Genomic DNA, 20,501 nt, shown 5'->3' on the forward strand with positions numbered 1-20,501 from the left:
CTCAGAAATCCGCCTGCCTCTGCCTCCCAAGTGCTGGGATTGAAGGCGTGCGCCACCACCACCCGGCTTTCTTCTGGTCTTTGTACCTATGTGCACATAACATATTTACACACAGAGAGATGTACATAAATAATAAGTCTTTTTTGTTGTTATAATTTTGGTTTTTTTGAGACAGAATCTCACTATGTAGCTCTGGCTGTCCTGGAACTCACTGTGTAAACCAGGCTGGCCTCAAACTCACAAGATCCACTTGCCTCTGTCCCCAAGTACTGAGATTAAAGACATGCACTACTACCCCTCTGCCTGCTATAAATATTTAAAAATGAAACAAACAAACATATCTCTCTTCTTGCTCCTTACTGTCAAATGACCCCTGTCAGTATTTAGCTATTCAGTTGCTATGTGACTGACAGTTTTCATGTAGCCTACCTCATTTATTTCCTTTATGTTTCCTTTGAGACAAGTTCTTATTGTTTACTCTTGGCTGGCCTGGTATTCACTATAAACTGAAGTTGCCCTTGACTTTGTGACAGTTTTCCTGCTTTACCTTCCCTAGTTTTGAGAGAGACATGTGCTACCACAACTTTTTGTTTTTCTTTTTTTCCTTTTAAAATTATATTCAGCATTCTGCCTGCATGTACCCTGCAGGTCTGAAGAGGTCACTAGATCTCACAGATGGTTGTGAGCCACCATGTGGTTGCTGGGAATTGAACTCAGAAGGTCTGGAAGAGCAGTAAGTGCTCTTAACCTCTGAGCCATCTCTCCAGCCCATGCTACCACCTTATTTTAAACTTCATTTCTTGCCAGGTGGTGATGGTGCACGACTTTAATCCCAACACTCAGGAAGCAGGCAGAGGCAGGCGGATCTCTGTGAGTTCAAGGCCAGCCTGGTCTACAGAGTGAGTTCCAGGACAGCCACGGCTACACAGAGAAACCCTGTCTTGAAAAACAAACAAAAAGCCAACTTCATTTCTTTACACCTGCTCTTTTTCAGGGACTGGCATTCTGATGCCAAGTCTCTAATGCTTCCCTGGTGTGTATTTTCCTTTTTTTAAAAAAGTTATTGTTATTTTATGTGTATTGCTGGTTTGCCTGCATGTGTGTCTATGTGAGGGTGTTAGATCTCCTGGAACTGGAATTACAGACAAGTGTGAACTGCCATGTAGGTGCTGGGAATTGTACCTAGTTCCTCTGGCAGAGTAGTCAGTTCTCTTAACCTCTGAGCCACTTCTCTCAGCCCATATATTTTGCTTTTATACTTCCTATTCATCATTTCCCAGTCAACCACAGAAGCCCCTGTGAAGAGGGCGTCTTTGCTGGGTGATATGCATTTCCGAAGCCTTCGCACCAAATTGCTACTCATGTCCCGTAATGAAGAAGCTACTAAGCACCTAGAGGTAAGTTTGGGCTGCTGTTTCCCATCCTGAATCATAATGTCCTTTCCTTTCTCATTTTCTTTTGTTTCTGAAACATATAGATAAAGGCTGCTAGGTCATTAGTCCTGCATGGCTATTTTATTTCATAATCTTCAGAGGACAGTATTCTATTGTGGTATGGTATGGATTTAAAAGGTTTGGTTTTGTTTCTGTTGTGAGTTTTTTGTTGGTATTGGGTTTTTCGTTTTGTTTGTTTTTGTTTTTTGTGACAAGGTTCTCTGTATAGTCCTAGAACTCATAAGAAATCTACTTGTCTCTGACCCTGGAGTGCTGGGATTAATGGCATGCACCACCACTGCCCAGCAATGTTCTTTTGAAACAGGGTCTCACTGATTTCCTGGCCTGGAATTCTTAGTTAGGGTTTTACTGCTGTGAACAGACACCATGACCAAGGCAACTCTTATAAAGACATTTAATTGGGGCTGGGTTACATGTTCAGAGGTTAGTCAAGGCAGGAACGTGGCAACATCCAGGCAGGCATGGTGCAGGAGGAGCTGAGAGTTCTACATCTTCATCTGAAGGCTGCTAGCAGAATACTGACTTTCAGGTAGCTAGGGTGAGGGTCTTAAAGCCCATGCTCACAGTGACACACCTACTCTAGCAGGGCCACACCTCCTAATAGTGCCATTCCCTGGGTCAAGCCTATACAAACCATCACACCAGGATAGCCTCAAACTCAAAGGGGTTTGCCTGCCTCTGCTTTTCAAATGCTAGGATGGCAGGCATGGACCACCTTGCCTGGCTGTGCTTTGCTTGTTGTTTGATTTTTTCGCTTCTATTTATTTATTTATTTATTTATTTATTTATTTATTTATTTATTTATTTTGAGTAAGGGTGTTTTGGGTTGGGTTGGGTTGGTTTGAGACAGGGTTTCTTTGTGTAGCTCTGTGCTTTGCTTGTTGTTTGATTTTTTCGCTTCTATTTATTTATTTATTTATTTTGAGTAAGGGTGTTTTGGGTTGGGTTGGGTTGGTTTGAGACAGGGTTTCTTTGTGTAGCCCTAGCTGTCCTGGAACTCCAATTTAACTGCCTCTACCACCAGAATGCTGGATTCAAAGGCGTGTGCTACCACTACCTGGCTGGCTTTTGATTTTGTTTTAAGATAGGCTCTTTTGTATCTGAGACTGGCTTCAAACCTCAAAACCTCAAACCCCTTTTTTTTTTTTTTTTTTGGCTTTTTTGAGACAGGGTTTCTCTGTGTAGCTCTGGCTGTCCTGGATCTCACTCTGTAGACCAGGCTGGCCTTGAACTCAGAAATCCACCTGCCTCTGCCTCCCAAGTACTGGGATTAAAGGTGTGCGCCACCACCGCCTGGCTTTTTTTTTTATTTTAAAGATTATTTATATGAGTACACTGTAGCTGTCTTCACACATACCAGAAGAGGGCATTGGATTCTGTTACATATGGGCACCATGTAGTTGCTGAGAATTGAATTCAGGACCTCTATAAGAGCAGTCAGTGCTCTTAACCACTGAGCTATCTCTCCAGCTCAAACTTCAAACTTTTTATGTAGCCAAAAGTGACGTGTAATTTTCAATCCTTTTGCCTCCCTCCATCTTTCTGGGGCTGGAATTGCGGGTGTGGCCACTCCATCTGTTTTTTGTATGGCTGAAGGTCTAACCTAGAACTTCCTGCATGCTGAGCAAGTACTCTGTCTGCTGAACTACACACTGCCAGCCCACAAGTTGTTTTCCCCTCTGGACACAAGATGGAACACAGAGTCTGTTGCTTGCCAAGCAAGTGTCCCTCTATTGAGCCTGGAGCATGCAGCTCTTGAACATGTTGTACATTTTGTGCAGGAAAACATGCATGTATGTAAACACTTTGATGCCAGCCTTGTCTAACCCTCTTGCTAGTCTTTTTTTTTTTTTTTAAGCAGAATAAATATGGACTTATTAATAAAAAGAGAACTCCTGAGAGTGGGAAGGGCTCAAAAGAGGAATGCCATTTTTACTAACTTGAGATTAAGTAGGCCATCTGTAAGGACTTGTCAGATGATAGAACAGAGGTACAGTATGTTTCTTGGTAAGGATCATTCAACCAGTTAAGTGTTGGAGCCAGATCTAGAACTTTGGTGGCTTCTAGCTCATACTGCCCTTAATTGTTACAGTCTTCACTGCTCACAAGCCTGGTATTTAAAGCTGCCTAAGGTTTCCATGGCGCTCTTAGTGGCTACGCACACTACAGGTGATTCTGGTTTTCTTTTTCTGTTTTTAGATTTTTATTTATTATTGTAAATAAGTACACTGTAGCTGTCTTTTGACACACCAGAAGAGGGAGTCAGATCTCATTACGGGTGGTTGTGAGCCACCATGTGGTTGCTGTGATTTGAACTCAGGACCTTTGGAAGAACAGTCAGTACTCTTACCCACTGAGCCATCGCCAGCCCCTCTGGTTTTCTTTTATATGGGTTTTCTTTACACATTTAAACTATACAAAGGATTAGGCACCTGGGACATGTGTTCTGAGATTTCACCACCAGGATCTCAGAGTTGCCTTTTCCTTTCAGACGAGTAAGCAGTTGGCAGCAGCATTCCAAGAGGAGTTTACAGTTCGAGAGGACCTGATGGGTCTGGCAATTGGAACTCATGGTGCCAACATCCAGCAGGCTCGAAAAGTACCAGGAGTGACTGCCATTGAGTTGGGTGAAGAGACCTGCACTTTCCGCATCTATGGGGAGGTTAGCAAAGATTGGACTATTGGGGTCCTTTGGGTAGGGGGCTGGAGGCTAAGGTGGAAAGCAAACCTGAAGTTATGGTGACCTTCCTGCTGACCTTAGTGACAGCATATTTCTCAAAGTCAGAGGATGGCGAGGAGATCCAGATTCTGTTCAAATTTACTCTTTCCATAGACGCCAGAGGCATGCAGACAGGCTCGAAGCTACCTTGAATTTTCTGAGGACTCTGTACAAGTGCCCAGGAATCTGGTTGGTGAGTTGGAGTGTGTGTATAAAAGGGGTAAAGTTAGGGCCCAGATAGCACAGTTTTGTCCATGTAACTGATTGATGCCACTCTGGACATAAGGACGGAATAAATAGTCTGATGTGCAAATAAGAAAGGGCATATTAGGGGCTGGAGAAGGTCCTGAGTTCAAGTCCCAGCAACCACATGGTGGCTCACAACCATCGTAATGAGATCTTCTGGGGTGTCTGAAGACAGCTACAATGTACTAACATATAATAATAAATAAGTCTTTAAAAAAGGGTGGGGAGGATAATAAACCTGTAGGGATTCTATCATTTTTTGTCCCATGGAAAGCTTGAGATTCCTGGAAGCAGGAGAATGAATTACATGCAATATATGTAGAGAAAAGTTTATAGAAGAGTTTTATTTCCTTAATGATAACACAAAAATTAAAAGCCTAATTCCTTCTTTATCCACCTAGGCAAAGTGATTGGAAAGAATGGGAAAGTGATTCAGGAGATTGTGGATAAGTCTGGTGTGGTGAGGGTTCGTGTGGAAGGAGATAACGACAAGAAGAACCCCAGGGAGGAGGTACTGTTTTCTGGGGGCTGGTGACTTGTGGAGGGTGGGACACAGAACCTTTTGTTTTTCCTAGTATACTCTAATCCTATCTGAGGGGTGGGGTTAACATTTCAGTCTTTTTCTTTTTGGTTTTCTTTTTTTGAACAGGGGCTCACTCTATAACCCTGGCTTGCCTGGAGCTTGCTTTGTGAATCAGGCTAGCTTAAACTCAATTCACAGAGATCTGCCTGCCTCTACCTTCCCAGTGTCAGGACTAAAAGTGTGTGTCACCATGCCTTAGTTGTGCTTGAGCTTTACTGAGTAGCTGAGGATGGCTTTGAGTTGTGATCTTCCTGCCTCTGTTTCCCGGGTGCTAAAATCATGTGTGCCATCACCCCTGACTTCTATCTTCCTGTTGGTCTGTTCTCCAGGGAATGGTTCCCTTCATCTTTGTTGGCACCCGAGAGAATATCAGCAATGCACAGGCACTGCTCGAGTATCACCTCTCCTACCTGCAGGTACCCATGTCAGAAGCCTGGGAGAGGGACCAAGGGGTGCGAGGAGGGCATGGACTTCTAGAATGCAGTCTTTGGAACTGGTGTGCCTGCTTTGTCTTTTTGTAGAACAGGACCATTGGTGGATATTTTGGCTCTGGGACTATATCCCAAAATGTTCTTTTTAAGCCTTTTTGTCTTCCTAAGCCTAAGTCTCAAAAGCTTAGCAGCAGAGGACCATATGATATGGGGTAGAGACGCATGGAGAAAGGAGACTGTCTATTCTCTTTTTGGGGGGTATGGGGGTTCAAGACAAGGTTTCTCTGTGTAGCCCTGGTTGTCCTGGAACTCACTCTGTAGACCAGGCTGACCTCGAACTCAGAAATCTGCCTGTCTCTGCCTCCCAAGTGCTGGGATTAAAGGCGTGCGCCACCACCGTCTGGCTGGACTGTCTTCTCTTAATTCTCCTGTGTTGTCTTCCATCTTTCCAACCAGGAGGTTGAACAGCTTCGATTGGAGAGACTACAAATTGATGAACAGCTTCGGCAGATTGGGCTGGGCTTTCGTCCTCCTGGGAGTGGACGGGGTGGCAGTGGTGGTGGTAGTGACAAGGCCGGCTATACCACAGACGAGAGCTCCTCCTCTTCCCTGCACATGACCAGAACCTATGGGGGCAGCTATGGGGGCCGGGGCCGGGGCCGGAGGACTGGTGGTCCTGCCTATGGTGAGACAGCTGTGTGGGCAGTGGAGGAGGTGGGTGGGAACTTGAGGAAAGCAGTGAAGTGACTGACTTGGGTCCTTGTGAGTGACAGGAGGTTGGACTCCTGGGGCAAGCACAGTGTCTCTGAATGAACCCTCTTTGTTCTTTAGGCCCCAGCTCAGACCCCTCCACAGCTTCTGAGACAGAGTCAGAAAAGAGAGAGGAGTCTAATCGAGCAGGACCTGGTGACAGAGATCCCCCAAGCCGTGGAGAAGAAAGCAGGAGGCGGCCGATTGGGGGCCGGGGAAGGGGACCCCCACCTGTTCCCCGGCCTACCTCAAGATATAACTCATCATCTATTAGCTCAGGTATCAGAGAGCTGGGGTCATGTATGTGGGCCTAAAGGAGAATAGTGGCCAGCTGACTCCTCAGCCTCTTCCTTTCTTTCACCAGTGCTAAAGGATCCAGACAGCAATCCTTACAGCCTCTTGGACACATCTGAACCAGAGCCTCCAGTTGATTCAGAGCCTGGTGAACCTCCTCCAGCAAGTGCCCGTCGTCGCCGTTCCCGCCGCCGTCGTACTGATGAAGACAGGACTGTAATGGATGGAGGCCTGGAGTCTGATGGTCCTAACATGACAGAGAATGGCCTGGGTGAGGGGCTAGCCTGGAGGATTCTTAGAGGTGAGAAAGAGTAAAGAATGAGAGGGTAGGTGTATGACTCTTTTTTACTCCACAGAAGATGAATCAAGACCCCAGAGACGTAATCGCAGCCGCCGCCGCCGAAATCGTGGTAACCGGACTGATGGGTCCATCAGCGGAGACCGCCAACCAGGTCAGCTGACATACATGATTGGAGTCTTTCTGGAACTAAGATGAAATGCCTCATTTGCTGGGAAAACCAGGGTCGGATTCATTGGGAACCATGGGAAGGAAACCTGAGTTCCTGAAAGTCTTGATCCTGTGTCTTTCCTAGTGACTGTGGCTGACTATATCTCACGGGCAGAGTCTCAGAGCCGCCAGCGGCCACCCCTGGAACGCACGAAACCCTCAGAGGATTCTCTTTCAGGACAGAAGGTAGACAATCAAGATACAGCTTACCCCACTTTTTTTGTTTGTTTTGTTTGTGACAAGGACACAGAAAACATTGCAAAGAAAGTTGAATTGACTGTATGTGCTGGAGTTCAGGTTAAGCTGAGGGTAGAGTAGAGCTGGCACAAACAGAAGACAGGCTAAGGGCTTGAGCTCAGGGAGATTAGGGAACTAACTGTACTCCAGGTGTGTCTGCAGTGAGAAGGAATGCCTATACCTGATATACTCATGAACTGCTTTCTTTTTGTTTTCCTCCTGTTCCTCTGTAGGGTGACTCTGTCAGCAAGCTTCCGAAGGGCCCCTCAGAGAATGGGGAGCTCTCTGCCCCCTTGGAGTTGGGTAGTTTGGTGAATGGAGTTTCATAAAACCTCCAGTCCACATCCCTCCTTTCTCCATCTCGCTTGCTGCCCACCACCATGGCCCTCATGGGTCCAACTGACCTGCGCTGGAGCTGCTCTTATCTACGGGGGAGGGGGGTGGCACAGCAGCTTGGGTCCCCCCCAACCTCCAGGAGCTAGTGGAGGGGTGTGTAACAGGGTCATACCCCTTCCCTCTTGTCCACCCTACCCCCAGGGTGAGGGGAGCCTCCCCTTCCCTATCAGACTGGATGTGCCTTTATCCTCTAATACCCCGACCTCTGAACACCCCCATTCTCCGCCTGTTGGTGGGGGTGCTCCTTGACCCACCCAGATTTGACAGTTCAGGGGGGCTCCCCTGCTATCCCTCCTCCCATCCTGTATCCCCCATTTCTGGGGCCTCATCACTGTGGAAGACGGGGATAGTGAGGGTATTTGTGGGTGGGAGGCATGGGGAAGGTTTTGGAATAGAACCAGGGGTGTGTATGAAGGGGGTTGACAAGGTCTCCCAGGGAGTTGGGGGGAAATAACCTTGTCTGGTGGATGAGAAGGCGTATTTATTTTTCACTGTACAGTATTTAAAAAGAGAATAAAAAAATCCAAATGGCTTTGTGTTTCCCATGCTGCTTTGCAGCCCAGTCTGGGCTGTTTAAATTTCTAGGGCTGACCTGCACTGGTCCCTGGTTCTTGCTCTGTATTAGGAAGACTGTATTCTGGGAATTCCTGCATCCTTAATTCTCTATGGCCAAAGGATTGTGCTTCAGACCTTGCTGTCTCTTCCGTCCCTTGGTGGTTTGATAGAGTTGGGCCACTCCTGAGCCCTGAGTCACTGGTGGATGTGCCAGGCTCCTTGAAGCTGGAGCTGTTCCTGCTAGAAGCTGAGAGTCTGAGCAGGCTATTTAATCCGATTATCTGGGGCCTGGGGCACAGGCTGGGCCTTCAGCAGAGGAGAAAATAGGGTTTCCTCACCATGGCCTCTAGAACTCAGGAGGGTCAGATTGTATTTCTGACCTGGTGTTGCTCTAGCTCCAGAATCCATCACTGACCTCAGCTTTTGGGGATCTCAAGGGTAAAGAGTTAGTGACTATCCAAATTGGGAAACTCCATAGCTAAGTATGGTACACTGAGGGTGAAGGTGATCCTCAAGAAGCTATGTTGAATGCTTTTTCTGAGAAGCTATGACCTTAAAATGGAGGAAACTGGGATTCTTACGTACGTATCTGCTGAGGTACTGGGCACACACCTTTAATCCCAGCACTCGGCAGGTGGATTGGGTTAAAGGGCTGTTACACTGAAAAAAACCTTGTCTTAAATTTAAAAGAAAAAAAAAATCAGGCACTCAGGAGGTAGAGGCAGATGGATCTTGATCAAGGCCAGCTTAGTCTACACAAGGAGTTGCAGGCCATTCAGGGCTATATACTCCGTGTCTCAGAAGGTTAGGTGTGCTCCCTGAGCTCAGTTCCGGAGATAGCCTCCTCTCCATGACCAGGGAAGGAGAGAACATAGAGTTCTCAAAGTTACCCTCTGACCTCTATATACAAAGTGGTAACACTTGTGCCCTACCTGACCCATAACCTTTTAAAAAATAAGATTTAGCTGGGCTGTGGTGGCACACGCCTTTAATCCCAGCACTTGGGAGGCAGAGGCAGGTGGATTTCTGAGTTCGAGGCCAGCCTGGTCTACAGAGTGAGTTGCAGGACAGCCAAGGCTACTCAGAGGAAACCCTGTCTCAAAAAACACACACACACACACAAAAGATTTTTAAAAAGTGTATCTCCAGGTCCAGAGGCATGTCCACGGTTTGGGTTTAAAGATGAAACTTGGAATACTTGAGTGGCAGTGGAAAACCTCAGGACTGGAAGTGGCTTGAATGTTTTCATCTGCCTAGCCTCCTGCTGGAATGACTAAGAAAACAAAAATGGCCTTGAGTTTCTTTCGCCTGGGGCAGTTCAGGGGTGTAAAGAGCATCAGGCACTGGAAAAGGTACTGAGTAGGGAGTGAGACCTTCCTAAATTCTCTTGGTTTGGTGGACCCTGAGGGCCTTTGGTGCCCATCTTGGGAAGGAAGTTGCCTTAAATTGCTGATGCTTGAGAATTGAGACAATTGACACCCCGGCCAGGCCTTGGGTGGAATGTTGGGGGGGTGTGGTGCCCTGGGGGGAGGTATAGAGGCTGGGAAGAACAGGACACCTGGGTTTGCCGAAGAAGGGGGGTGGAGAGAACCGCACAGCCACTGGGAGGGACTGGGGGAGGAGTCAGCCTTTTAGAGGCTGAGTACAGGTGGGAAAGGTCTGGCACCTGGGTGTGCTCCTGGCAGCTGTGGGGACTTTGTGGAGACCAAGAGCTGCAACAGAGCCAGGGTTGCAGCTTCAGAAGACCCCTGTCCCACTGAAGCAGAGGGTAGAAAGAGCGACTGGTAGACTTGAGAGAACACTTACCGGAGGGTAAGGGGTGCCAGACAAGAAGGATTCTGCATTCAGCTTCCCATAGGTGACAGTCGATCGCTGGGAGCAAAGTTTGGATTCAAGCGCTCTGGCAGATACTTAAGTACCCAAATATTCAGAGTCCAGTCTTCTCCACTCTGGGAGAAGGGCACCCAAGACGCTCTCTCAAAGAGGCTTTACCTCCAACCCATGGCCAGCTCCTCACAAGCAGAGACTTGGAGCCTGGATCTTCCGGCTTCCACAGTCTCTTTGCCCTTAGGACCTAAGGAGCAGGAGGTCGGCGGGGGCCCTGGAGCGTCTGGAGGACTTCCGTTGGAGAAGGTGAAGCGGCCCATGAACGCCTTCATGGTGTGGAGCTCTGTTCAGCGCCGCCAGATGGCGCAGCAGAACCCCAAGATGCACAACTCTGAGATCTCCAAGCGCTTGGGCGCTCAGTGGAAGCTGCTGGGCGATGAAGAGAAGCGACCCTTCGTGGAGGAGGCTAAGCGTCTTCGTGCCCGCCACCTCCGCGACTACCCCGACTACAAATACCGACCTCGGCGTAAGAGCAAAAACTCGGGCACCGGGTCTGTCTCCTTTAGCCAAGGAGGAGGTAGCCCGGCATGTGGCGGCACACACTGGGGGCCAGGGTACACAACTACCCAAGGGAGCAGAGGCTTTGGGTACCAGCCCCCCAACTATTCGACAGCCTACGTGTCTGGCAGTTACACGTGAGTGCCAAATTGTGTCCGTCTGTCTGTTCCCTGCTTCCCGCACGACCCCCTTCTTGAGAGCTGGGTGGGAGCGGAGGCCAGTTGAGGATAGAGGCCTGTTCATCTCAACTACTGTGTTCTCTACCTTTCGGATGGCCGTTTCCTCCTTGTTGCTGGCCCTTGTGTGACCCATCTTCCTCTCCCAGCCCCGGGGGCAAGGAGAGGCCAAGCCCATCCTGTTGCTCCTTCCTGGCCTGCTGCCCCAGGAGGCAAACAGCCTTGCAGCACGCAAACCTGCTGCTGAGCGTGCCCCAACAGAACCATCTTGCTCTTTAAGCCACCCCAGGGTCCCATTCCATGCCTGCTGTACCCAGCAAGGCTAGCTGAATGGCAAGCTCTAACCCTGTTTGCTGCAAACTTGTCAGACCAGTCCTCTAGTGAGAGTTGAGGGCACTGCCCAATCACTTCAACCAAGAAGAGTAACCTCCAAACCTCATGTTTCTTTTTACAGCTCTTCCCATTGCAGACCGGAGGCCCCCTCACCGTGCACCTTCCCTCAGAGTGATCCCAGGCTCCAGGGGGAGCTAACACCCTCTTTTCCCCCCTACTTATCCCCAGACTCTCTCACTCCATATAATACTTCCCTTGCTGGAGCCCCCATGCCAGTAACCCACCTTTAAATGGCAGGGATGTCCAGGGCTGCCCCACAAACCCAGCCCTTTCCAGTTCTGAGCCCTACAAACCTTCCAAGGAACCAGAATGCACAAGACCACACTAAACACAATTTTGTACAATTAAAACCATGTTTCTGAGTCTTTTATTGTCCCATCTGTATTCTCTTCCTACAGCAGCAGCCAGTGCCCTCACACCCTTCCGCCAGGACCTGCTGCAGCAGGAACCTCCCCGCCCAACCCTGAGGCCCTTACCTGAGTCATTCTTCCCTCCCCCACCTCCAGAACTAGGGTCCAATAGATCATCCCACTCTGCAGCAGAGGGAAGCAGTCACTAGCTTCCAACACATTTGTCTAGGCTCTGTCCTTGGTCCAAAAGGAAGGTAAGTGGACAGGCAAAATCATCTGTTCTGGTAAGAAAACAGCTGCTCAAAAGGAGGGATCCCAGCCGGCTGGTGGAGTGAGTGGATGCAGGACATTACAAGCTTTACTGTTCCCACAACCCTGGCTCAGAAGGCTGCAGTTAGAGGAATGGAGGGGGGTTAACTTGCACCAGGAGAGCAGGCCATGTGGGGGGTGGATGTCTGAAGTTGAGTGGATGAGTGGAAATGGAATTATTCTAGCTAGCTCAGCTCTATTGCTCCTTTTTCTGTTTGTGGGAAGCCTTTGCATTCCAGTAGAAGAGGACCTGGGCAGCAATGAGGCCATTGCAGAGAGAAGACACCACAAAGACTCCAGCCATGAGGGGGTCTCCAGTTTCCTGTTATGAGAGACAGCAGAGATCTAGAAAGGTTCCAGGACAGGCAGCTTAGCACTCAGCTGAGGATGAGGTTGTAGTGCCCTCTAGAGGGCAGAAGGTGCACTCACCTGAACGGAAGTGAAGATTCGGGCCAAGGCGCCCCCAAACAGCATGAACACTGTAATGGCTGAAAGCTGGCCTGTGTGCCCGTTACGGTAGTTAGTGGCTGCCTGGAGCAACTAGAGGAGAAATTGATACTTTTGGTTCTCTCATCTGAACCTTCTCCGTCACCCATCACTATTCCTCACTCCCCACAGACTGGCACTCCATACTTGGCGGTCTCCCTCTGCCTCTACACTGCCATACACATATCCCTTTGGTTCTGAGTACCCACCTTCCCCACCACCACAGCAGGTACATTGGAGGCCTGGAGCAGGGTGACTACAGCCAGAGGCGTGAGTGGGGAAAGCAGCGCCAGCAGGACCATGGCATAGCAGGCAAGGAAAGCAACTCCTGGGGGTCAGGGAGACAAGGAGCCCTCTTGAGCCTCCTGAGTCCCCGACAAGGGTCCCAAGACACAATGCCTGCTCTCCAGCCAATCCCCGGCACCTTTCACGGTCTCTCCGCTGTAGTGCATGACCAGGAAGCAGATGGTGACTGTCTGGAGCGTCAGGAACAGCGCTTCACCCCAAGAGCTGCAGAGTCAAGAGTTGGGAGGGAAAAAGGCAGGCCTGGAAAAAGGCAGGGAAAGCCTCCATCGCCTATCAGGCTCAGCTCTCAGACTAGCCTGTGCTTTCCAGTCCACCACCCCACCCTGCCTGGCTTGCTCAGAGAATGCTCGCTTCATCCCCATAGTCACTGGTGTGAGTAGACTTCTGGAAGGGCTGAAGCACTAGTAACTCTTATTAGAATTGTGGGCGCTGGGGCTGGAGAAGCTCAGCAGGTAAGGGTGTTTGCCTCCGAGCCCGATTACCTAAGTTCCAGCCCCACACACTGCAAGGAGAGAACCAGCTCCTACAACTTGTTCTGTGACCCCTCCCACCTCAAATAAATAAATAGTAAAGAGAAGGAAAAAAAAAAAGATTTGTGGGGATTTGGCTTTGGGCGTGAAGAGTGGACCCTCACCTGAAGGGGAAGTTGTTGGTGATGCTGTAGACCACGGTTCCAGTCAGTGCCACTAGCTCCAGCATTACTGACTGGAGACTCAGCCCTTCTGCACTCTTGGCTCCCAAGAGTTTAAATATCTGGGGCAGCTTTACTGTGGACAAAACAGCAGAGCTGAGGAAAAGGCCTACTATCGCCAGACCTTGGCCTCTCAACACCCTTCCCTTTCCTCTGACAGAAGGAAGGAATCAGACATACCAAGAAGCGACCCAGCCACGATGCCCAGCCCAAGGCCTTTGCTGAGGAGAATCTTGAGGCAGGGAACTGAGGAGAGAGAAAAAGTAAGCAAAGAGGCCTCTGGAGCCCAGGTGAGGGGTTGGAGTGTCCTTAGGAGCTGTGCCCCTCTCCCTTCACCCTTAACATGACCATCACACCAGTAAGTCTCTGGGGGATGGTGGGGCAGACATCCTTGCTACAAGCAACTTATAATCAGATAGGTGGGCTGTCACAACAGCTTCTTTTGACTGCCTTCATTCCTGCCCCCTCTTCCATTTCCTATAAATACACATCTAGAGCTAGTGAAAGAGTAGGGTTGTCTCCTGCAGAAGGGCCAGAGTAACCAGAAGGCTTGGGAATGTATGGTGTGGGCATTTGTCTTTGGAAGCATCTGAAGTGGACCGTCCAGTTCCTGAGGGGACAGCAGGGTCGGGGGATTCTCGAGCAACGCCTGTGTAACTGAAGAGCTAACTTTTATCCCTCTTTAACCCTGGGTCGATATGGTAAAAGGACAGACAGAGACAACTCCAGAACTTCCATGCATGGTCCTCCTAATAAAATATACTCCTAATAAAAATTTACTAAGAAAGTTTGTCTTTGAAAGAAATCATTAGGGATGTGTGTTGTAGTACAGGCCTTTAATCTCTGGGTTCAAGGCCAGCCAGAATTACACAGTGAGACTATCTCAAATATTTAAAAACTATTGTTAAAGTGTGGTGGCAGCACATTAATCTTTGCACTTGGGAGCAAAGAGCAGGCAGATCTCTATATTAGTTCAAAGCCAGTCTGGTCTACATAGTGAGTTTGGGACAGCCAGGGCTATATAGAGAAACAATAAATTAAAGCGGGGTGGTGGTGGCGCACGCCTTTACTCCCAGCACTTGGGAGGCAGAGGCAGGCAGACTTCTGAGTTTGAGGCCAGCCTGGTCTACAGAGTTAGTTCCAGGACAGCCAGAGCTATACAGAGAAACCCTGTCTCAAAAAAACAATAACAACAACAAAAACAAAAAAATTGGGGGGGCTGGAAAGATGACTTAGTGGTTAAGAGCACATCTCTGCTCTTGCAGAGAAGATCTCAAACTTTTAGCATCCATCTCAGGTAGTACACAACTGCCAGAGACATCTTCTGCCTCTGGCATCTTCAGGCACTTGCATTCATGTGTAGTGTACATGTACACACAAATATAATTTTAAAAAATACAAATAAAAATCTACATAAAAACCCTATTTTGTGTGTGTGAGTACATAGGTGCATGTGTGAAGGTCAGAGACAACTTTGTGGAGCCACTCCTCCATTTTTGCCTTTCTATGGTTCCAGGAATTGAACTTCGGTCTTGCAAGCCATCCCTCCAGTCCCAAATAAGCAAGCAAACTTCTGGGCCTCACTGCCCTTGCTTTTCAGTTACACAGGCATTGCTCAGAAGTTCCACCCTTCTCTCTCCTCCTTCAAAGCCAACCCCCACACCACACATCCTGAACCTTCTGGGTCATCCCCACTCTTCCAGAACTTTTATCCTGGTTCTGCCACTGTCTCTATCATTTACTTCTTTTTATTTTTTTTATTTTTTGGTTTTTCAAGACAGCGTTTCTCTGTGTAGACCTGGCTGCCCTGGAACTCACTCTGTAGACCAGGCTGGCCTCGAACTCAGAAATCCGCCTGCCTCTGCCTCCCAAGTGCTGGGATTAAAGGTGATTGCAACCACCGCCTGGCTTCTCATTTACTTCTTCTCTTGGTTTTTCCAGAGGAGGTTACTCTCTACCGCCCTGGTGGTACTGGAATTCACCCAGTAGCCTAGGCTGTCCTTGAACTCCTCCTTGAGATCCTTCTGTCTTTTGTGTTCCTCCCAAGCACTGAGATTAAAGGTGTGGGATTAAGAGATTCCTGGCAATCTCTTCTTCTTCTTCTTTTTTGTCTTTTTCCTGTGTCCAGGGCTGATTTTCAATAGATTGCAGCAAGAAAGCTGTGCTGCTGCTTACCAAACCCCGATCCTGGCAATTTCTCTATCACTGAATCTTTGACCCAGTCGGCTTCTGGCCCAGGAAGGAGTCTTAACTATTGTAAGTCAAAAGGCACTTAGAACAGAGAGATGGAAAAGGTTTACCAAAGGCTGGGATATTTGATGAAACTTGCCTTGTAAAGAAAGAGAAAGGAAAGTGCTATCCTCTCAGCACTCTGGTGACTGAGGCAGGAGGACTGCTGCCAGTTCAAGGGCAATCTGTGCCACATAGTAAATTACAGCAGTTGGTGCTGGAGAGAGGGGGTTAAAAAAAAAAAAAAAAGATTTGTGGGCTTCTGTCAGTTGAGTGCTTGGGACGAAAGGAGGTCTACATGCCTGGCTGGGATTTTAATTTTGTTTTATAAAATACGAGTTTTCCAGTCTGGGAATAGAGCCTGGTTAGCAAAGTAGCACATGAGGCCCTGAGTTCGATCCTCAGCCCAGAAAGGGAAGAGGGTGGAGTACGGACTTCCCAGATTGTAAAACACAAATTTAGCTTTTTTTCGGGTGACACCCCTTCATGCCCAAATATGGCACTTTTCCCATGCAGGGCCCTAAAACACTTCCGCCCTCGTCAGAAGCGTCTTCAGCCCAGCTTTGCGGGACGCTAGTCGCCACGGTCACGCCAAGTTATGGCCCAAGGCTGCTCGAGCTAGACCTTGAAGGCTGAGGAAAACTCACCATGAAGCAAGTCCCATTGGACGAAGAGTTGATCATAGCATTTCTCAGGTAAAAGAATCGGCACCAGCAACCCTTTGAACGGTCCGTCCGCCTCCCCCGCCATGTTGGAAAGCAAGCTTCCGCCAGGCGGGATAACCCCGCCATTGACCTGCGCCGCGCATGCGCGCCGCGTCCACTCAGCCTGGCTGTCCCGGGGCCAGGGCTGCACTTCCCTGCACTAGCCTCAGGAAGGGGACGCAGCACTCCTGTGCAGACTGAGTTTTGTACGCGCCTTGACGTTCGAATTTTAAAGCGGGTGAGAGTTTTACGCCTGCGCAGTTACAACTTCCGCACTTTTGTTGACGCTCTCAGTTCTGAAAGCAAGGTTTATTCCTCCCCTTCCCTGTCTCTCCTGCATATGCGCCATCTTGTCTTTTCTCTGCCAACTTTATGTTGTTTGAAGTTGGAGAGGAGAAGAGTTCGAGTCTTCAAAATGGCGCTAGTGGAGGCGCTGCAACTCTCTTATCTTTTCCTCTTGGTTTCTCCGGAAGGAATAGAGCCAAAAAAGGGCCATTCTGAGCTGGGCCTTCCTCCTAGTCTCCTGCTTCGTCCTCTGTCCAGATGTTAAGAGAATGACAGTGAAGAGCTGAAGAGGGGCGAGCTCAGCTGCAGGAGAGCAGCCCCTGACACCACGGGCGAACGACCGCAGCTTCGCTGTGTCTAGGTGGGAGCCCAGAGGATGCAAGCAAAAATTCCAACATTTGTCTGGGAAAGGACTCGTAGGGTTAGGCGAAGAGAGCCATTTACATTCCACCACTCTGCCTAGACACCCACTCTTGGTTCAGGCTGTAGGGGCACTCCTAAACTGTTTCCCCGTTCCTTGTTCTTGGGTTCTTAAGGGGGTAGGGGGTAGTTGCTAGGCAGGGCCTATTGCCACATGTACCTCTGTTGTGTGGAGCTCTCGTCCAATGATTTCTGTAACTTCATGGGACTGTAAATTGGAAGGGCACCCATCCTTGGCTCTCATCCGTTGTACTATGCCCTACTATAAACAGACTTTATACTTGATTTTTTTTTTCTTTTTGGTTTTCATAGAAGTCAGAGTATCTGTGGTACCAGTGGGCTCTACAGTGAACTAGCCCTGGCCACAGTGGACATGAAATCTCACTATTCAATAGCCACTTTTGAAATAAAATGATACAGCCACGTACTCATATTTTGGTTGTGTTGTACCACTAACTGTGCACGAGGGTCAGCAACAGGGTGTCAAGATGGAATGATTCATTCTGTTAAGGGAATAGGCAGCCATTGGCCCCAGAGGGAGGAGGAAGTTTGGGCAGCTTCACCAGCAGCTGCAGGACATTGAGGGATAAACCCATGAAAGCATTTGGTTACCCTCTGGTATTTTTGTCCCTTCTTGCCAGCTGTCTCTTGGTGACTCAACCATGGGAAGGCACAGGAAGGCATATGACAAATTCGTGGTTTTTAATCCCAGCAGGACAAGGCAAGCCCAGAGGAAAGATTTCATCAAGCTTTTGTATTCTTCATGAGGGAGTAGGACCATTCATGTTTATTATCTCCCCACCCCTAATGTAAAATCTCTTCATTTTGTTCTTAAAGACAGAGAAGGAAGATAACTCTGTTGAGTCAGTTGCATGTTGAAGAAATGAGGGTGCTCCTTGGTAGCCTACATACTGGACTGGAGCAGATGCTCAGAGGGGCTGGTAGGTTGACTGTCGTCTCCGGGTAATGCAGAAGGCAATAAGCACCAGGGTGAGGAGGCCAAGGAGGACCAGGCCAATGATGAGAGGCAGCAAGAGGGATTGGTCACTGGTGCAAGAGAAACCTGGCAGAATAATGGAATCATTGAGAATTGCTGTAGCATTGAGTGGACTAAAGGGGGGTGGGGGAGGAGGGACAAGTAAAGGGGGTGAAGAAAGGTTGAGTTCAAACCCATAGTTTAGATCAATGAGGAAAAGAAATAGGCAGTTTTGTAGAGGAGACTGAGGGTTAGAAAAAGAGTTCTGGGGAAGGTTTCCAGTGCAGTGAGAGACTTCTAGGAAGGAGAATGTAGGTAGGGCTTACTTACATGGCCCGAAGTGTCCCTTGTCTGGCAGCTGAGCAGCCTGTAGCCTTAGGGAGAGCAGGTCAAGGTGAACCACTGGAGAAAGAACTATGCTTGTATTTCTGCAACAGAAGCTTTGGCCCAGGGGAGCTTGGAGCTCGCGAAGAGATGAATTCTGTGCTGTGAATCTCCACTCTGCAGTAATTAGTTAAGAGTCAAATCCAGTCCTGAGTCCTCACCACCACCCCAACACACCTAGACTTTCAGTGTGGTAATGAGAGGTTACTTACGTGCTGCCTCTGGGAAGGACACATTGTATTCCACTGCCATGTAGTTGAGGTAGACTGTACTTGGGCTCTGATGTAGGTCCTTGAGGTGAACAGAAAGACTCAAGGCATCAGGGACAGAGGCATCTATGTCCACAGAGCAAAGACGGAGGCTTAGGGGGTATAGGTATGGGGTATGGAAAATTAAAGCAAATTCAAGCTGTATACCTGTTTGAATCCAAAGGTAAGCTGTCCATAAGGAAATGAGAGAGGCAGGTGGGGATGGGCACCGTCACAGCCCCCCTGGACCTTGGTTTTATTGGGATTCAATACAGAGATGCCCCAAGCCTGCAGAAGTGAAAGAATAGTGGGTCTGAGATCACAATGATGGGCCATCCAGTTTATCCCCTCTGCTCTTCCTCCTCCCTGCTGAACCAGCCCCGGACTTGCCTCTTGCCCTCTTTAAGCCCCACTTTAGCTTTACCTTTCTTCCACTCTGGGTTGGGTACAGGATTCGAATTTGAATTTGGGCTTGGAGCTGAACGCAAGGCTGGGAACCATTGGTCCACGTGTAGTTTCCAAGAGCCCCCTTGGAGCTTGGACTAGGACTTGGCGAGGGTGGAGGTGGTCCGGGGTGAGGGCCAACAGTGGAGAATCCTGGACTAGTAGCAGTGCCATTTGTGGTGGGAGAAACTGTGGCATTCCCATGACTGGTGGTGGTGGCAGGGTTATGAGTGACAGTTGTGGGTCCAGGGCTTGTATGAACCGTGACATTTCCATGACTGGTGGTGGTGGGCCTGTGTCTGGTTGTAGGGCTGACTGTGCTTTCTGTAGCTGTCGGTGTCACCGTGAAGGATGGCAGGAGAGTAGCAGCCTTTTTGTGAGGACAGTCTTTCCCTGTTCCTAGGGCTTTCAGTAAGAGATTGGTTGGCCACCCACCCAGGTGCAGGTCCCTGCCCATGAACTCCCTCTCCCACCTCCCATTTCTCCTTACCTACAAGCAGTCCCAACAAGATCAAACACACAGGGAGCCTCATGGTAGAGCTGCTCACAGTCCAGCTAGGCTATACCAGTTCCTTCCTCAACCCAATCCCCCTGCCTTCTCTTGTTAAAGGAAATGAAAAGCCTTACTTCCCTTAAAGTAATCCCACCCCAAACCTGACTCAGACACCTCAGCTCTAGCAACCCACTCAAATCACTGGTTTTCAGAGAGGCTGATTGGCAGCGGCCTTTTCAGTGGGCGGTACAGCCTTAGTTACCACGTGAGAATGAGGCAGTTGACTCACAAGGAACTTACCTAAGCAAAATTTGCTCTACTTGGGAGCTTACAAAGCAGTGCAGAAATGGGAAGCCCTTTCCTAATGGTAAGAAGTCCAACCCCACCCATGTACTTCACAATCCTAGCATTGGAAGTAGAAGGCAAATCCAAGAGGCCTGACCTACACACACATATACACAGGACATAAGGGCTACAGAAAAAATCTCTTCTTGCAACTCCAAGGTGACAATTAGCACATCTGGGGTAGGCCTAAATACCCAGTTGAAGTCTTTGTGTTTCTGTGTGGTCCTGGCTGTTCTGGAACTCTGAAATCCACCTGCCTCTGCTTCAGAAGTGCTGGGATTAGTTTGAGGCCAGCCTGGTCTACAGAGTGAGTTCCAAGACAGCCAGGGCTCGAAAGTCTTGAAAAATCAAAAATAAAAGGCGTGTACCACCACTGCCTGGCCCTGCTGAAGTTTTATGCAGCAAATTTCACTCTTTGAACCCATTACTTTCTCAAAGCTGGAAGCATGTGACTTTTGCCTTGTGTTTGTCTTGCGCATAATACTGAGGCTTATTATACTGTTGGAACAGTATAATGTGGCCATTTGGTATTTCAAGAAGCAACACAGTGGCAAATTCAGTTATCAACTACTACAGGGACAGCTTATCCACACTAGTGGGCAGGGGAGGGAAGGGAAGAAACAAGAAGCCCAAACAGGCAGTTTCCAAGTAATTTTATTCAGAATTTTTGTGTTTGTTTCCTGAATCAATAAATACTATACAAA

The 20,501-nt window shown here is 48.7% G+C and overlaps 4 protein-coding genes and 1 long non-coding RNA gene across 6 annotated transcripts in view; 3 read left to right on the forward strand and 2 right to left on the reverse strand.

The window, feature by feature from the left end:
- Fxr2 (FMR1 autosomal homolog 2) overlaps positions 1 to 8,150 on the forward strand; it is an 18,610-nt gene extending 10,460 nt beyond the window's left edge. Inside the window, exons 7-17 of the mRNA XM_031352474.1 lie at positions 1,281 to 1,397; positions 3,946 to 4,116; positions 4,288 to 4,366; positions 4,821 to 4,930; positions 5,332 to 5,418; positions 5,890 to 6,118; positions 6,265 to 6,462; positions 6,548 to 6,748; positions 6,834 to 6,929; positions 7,071 to 7,171; positions 7,456 to 8,150. Coding sequence (XP_031208334.1) covers positions 1,281 to 1,397; positions 3,946 to 4,116; positions 4,288 to 4,366; positions 4,821 to 4,930; positions 5,332 to 5,418; positions 5,890 to 6,118; positions 6,265 to 6,462; positions 6,548 to 6,748; positions 6,834 to 6,929; positions 7,071 to 7,171; positions 7,456 to 7,551 — 1,485 coding nt within the window. The 3' untranslated portion in view covers positions 7,552 to 8,150. The remainder of the gene's footprint in view (positions 1 to 1,280; positions 1,398 to 3,945; positions 4,117 to 4,287; positions 4,367 to 4,820; positions 4,931 to 5,331; positions 5,419 to 5,889; positions 6,119 to 6,264; positions 6,463 to 6,547; positions 6,749 to 6,833; positions 6,930 to 7,070; positions 7,172 to 7,455) is intronic.
- Positions 8,151 to 9,796: 1,646 nt separating this feature from the next.
- Positions 9,797 to 11,492, forward strand: Sox15 (SRY-box transcription factor 15). The gene is made up of 2 exons (XM_031354794.1): positions 9,797 to 10,695; positions 11,189 to 11,492. The coding sequence occupies exons 1-2, from the start codon at positions 10,175 to 10,177 to the stop codon at positions 11,355 to 11,357; spliced, it is 690 nt and encodes a 229-aa protein (XP_031210654.1). The 5' UTR covers positions 9,797 to 10,174; the 3' UTR covers positions 11,358 to 11,492.
- Mpdu1 (mannose-P-dolichol utilization defect 1) lies at positions 11,467 to 16,400 on the reverse strand. 2 transcript variants are annotated; one of them, XM_031354790.1, is made up of 7 exons: positions 16,146 to 16,400; positions 13,450 to 13,515; positions 13,213 to 13,345; positions 12,697 to 12,782; positions 12,482 to 12,600; positions 12,216 to 12,326; positions 11,467 to 12,108 (listed from the first exon to the last, which is right to left on the reverse strand). In XM_031354790.1, exons 1-7 carry the CDS (start codon positions 16,246 to 16,248, stop codon positions 11,983 to 11,985), a joined length of 744 nt encoding a protein of 247 aa, XP_031210650.1. In that variant the 5' UTR covers positions 16,249 to 16,400; the 3' UTR covers positions 11,467 to 11,982. The 2 variants fall into 2 exon arrangements, with proteins under 2 accessions (XP_031210650.1, XP_031210651.1); XM_031354791.1 differs by having other exon boundaries at positions 12,697 to 12,818; positions 16,146 to 16,393.
- LOC116079097 lies at positions 15,422 to 17,334 on the forward strand. The gene is made up of 2 exons (XR_004113755.1): positions 15,422 to 15,525; positions 16,015 to 17,334. It is a non-coding gene; the product is annotated as an uncharacterized LOC116079097 (long non-coding RNA).
- A 256-nt stretch (positions 17,335 to 17,590) lies between these two features.
- Positions 17,591 to 19,618, reverse strand: Cd68 (CD68 molecule). The gene is made up of 6 exons (XM_031354789.1): positions 19,450 to 19,618; positions 18,940 to 19,364; positions 18,684 to 18,803; positions 18,480 to 18,558; positions 18,214 to 18,384; positions 17,591 to 17,970 (listed from the first exon to the last, which is right to left on the reverse strand). Exons 1-6 carry the CDS (start codon positions 19,490 to 19,492, stop codon positions 17,837 to 17,839), a joined length of 972 nt encoding a protein of 323 aa, XP_031210649.1. The 5' UTR covers positions 19,493 to 19,618; the 3' UTR covers positions 17,591 to 17,836.
- Between the last annotated feature and the right edge of the window lie 883 nt (positions 19,619 to 20,501).

This window comes from Mastomys coucha, unplaced genomic scaffold, assembly GCF_008632895.1.
Source record: "Mastomys coucha isolate ucsf_1 unplaced genomic scaffold, UCSF_Mcou_1 pScaffold5, whole genome shotgun sequence".
Taxonomy (NCBI): Eukaryota; Metazoa; Chordata; class Mammalia; order Rodentia; family Muridae; genus Mastomys; species Mastomys coucha.

What these genes read in the sequence shown, in the direction of transcription:
- Sox15 (XM_031354794.1), top strand. Translation starts at nt 10,175, where the DNA reads ATGGCCAGCTCCTCACAAGCAGAGACTTGGAGCCTGGATCTTCCGGCT. An exon ending in TACGTGTCTGGCAGTTACAC is followed by an intron (nt 10,696 to 11,188) that starts GTGAGTGCCAAA and finishes TTCTTTTTACAG; the next exon opens with CTCTTCCCATTGCAGACCGG.
- Mpdu1 (XM_031354790.1), bottom strand. Translation starts at nt 16,248, where the DNA reads ATGGCGGGGGAGGCGGACGGACCGTTCAAAGGGTTGCTGGTGCCGATT. An exon ending in CGTGGCTGGGTCGCTTCTTG is followed by an intron (nt 13,346 to 13,449) that starts GTATGTCTGATT and finishes TTTTGTCCACAG; the next exon opens with TAAAGCTGCCCCAGATATTT. An exon ending in ACCAACAACTTCCCCTTCAG is followed by an intron (nt 12,783 to 13,212) that starts GTGAGGGTCCAC and finishes TTGACTCTGCAG; the next exon opens with CTCTTGGGGTGAAGCGCTGT.
- Cd68 (XM_031354789.1), bottom strand. Translation starts at nt 19,492, where the DNA reads ATGAGGCTCCCTGTGTGTTTGATCTTGTTGGGACTGCTTGTAG. An exon ending in CTTGTTGGGACTGCTTGTAG is followed by an intron (nt 19,365 to 19,449) that starts GTAAGGAGAAAT and finishes TCTTACTGAAAG; the next exon opens with CCCTAGGAACAGGGAAAGAC. An exon ending in GTCCTTCCCAGAGGCAGCAC is followed by an intron (nt 18,385 to 18,479) that starts GTAAGTAACCTC and finishes TAATTACTGCAG; the next exon opens with AGTGGAGATTCACAGCACAG.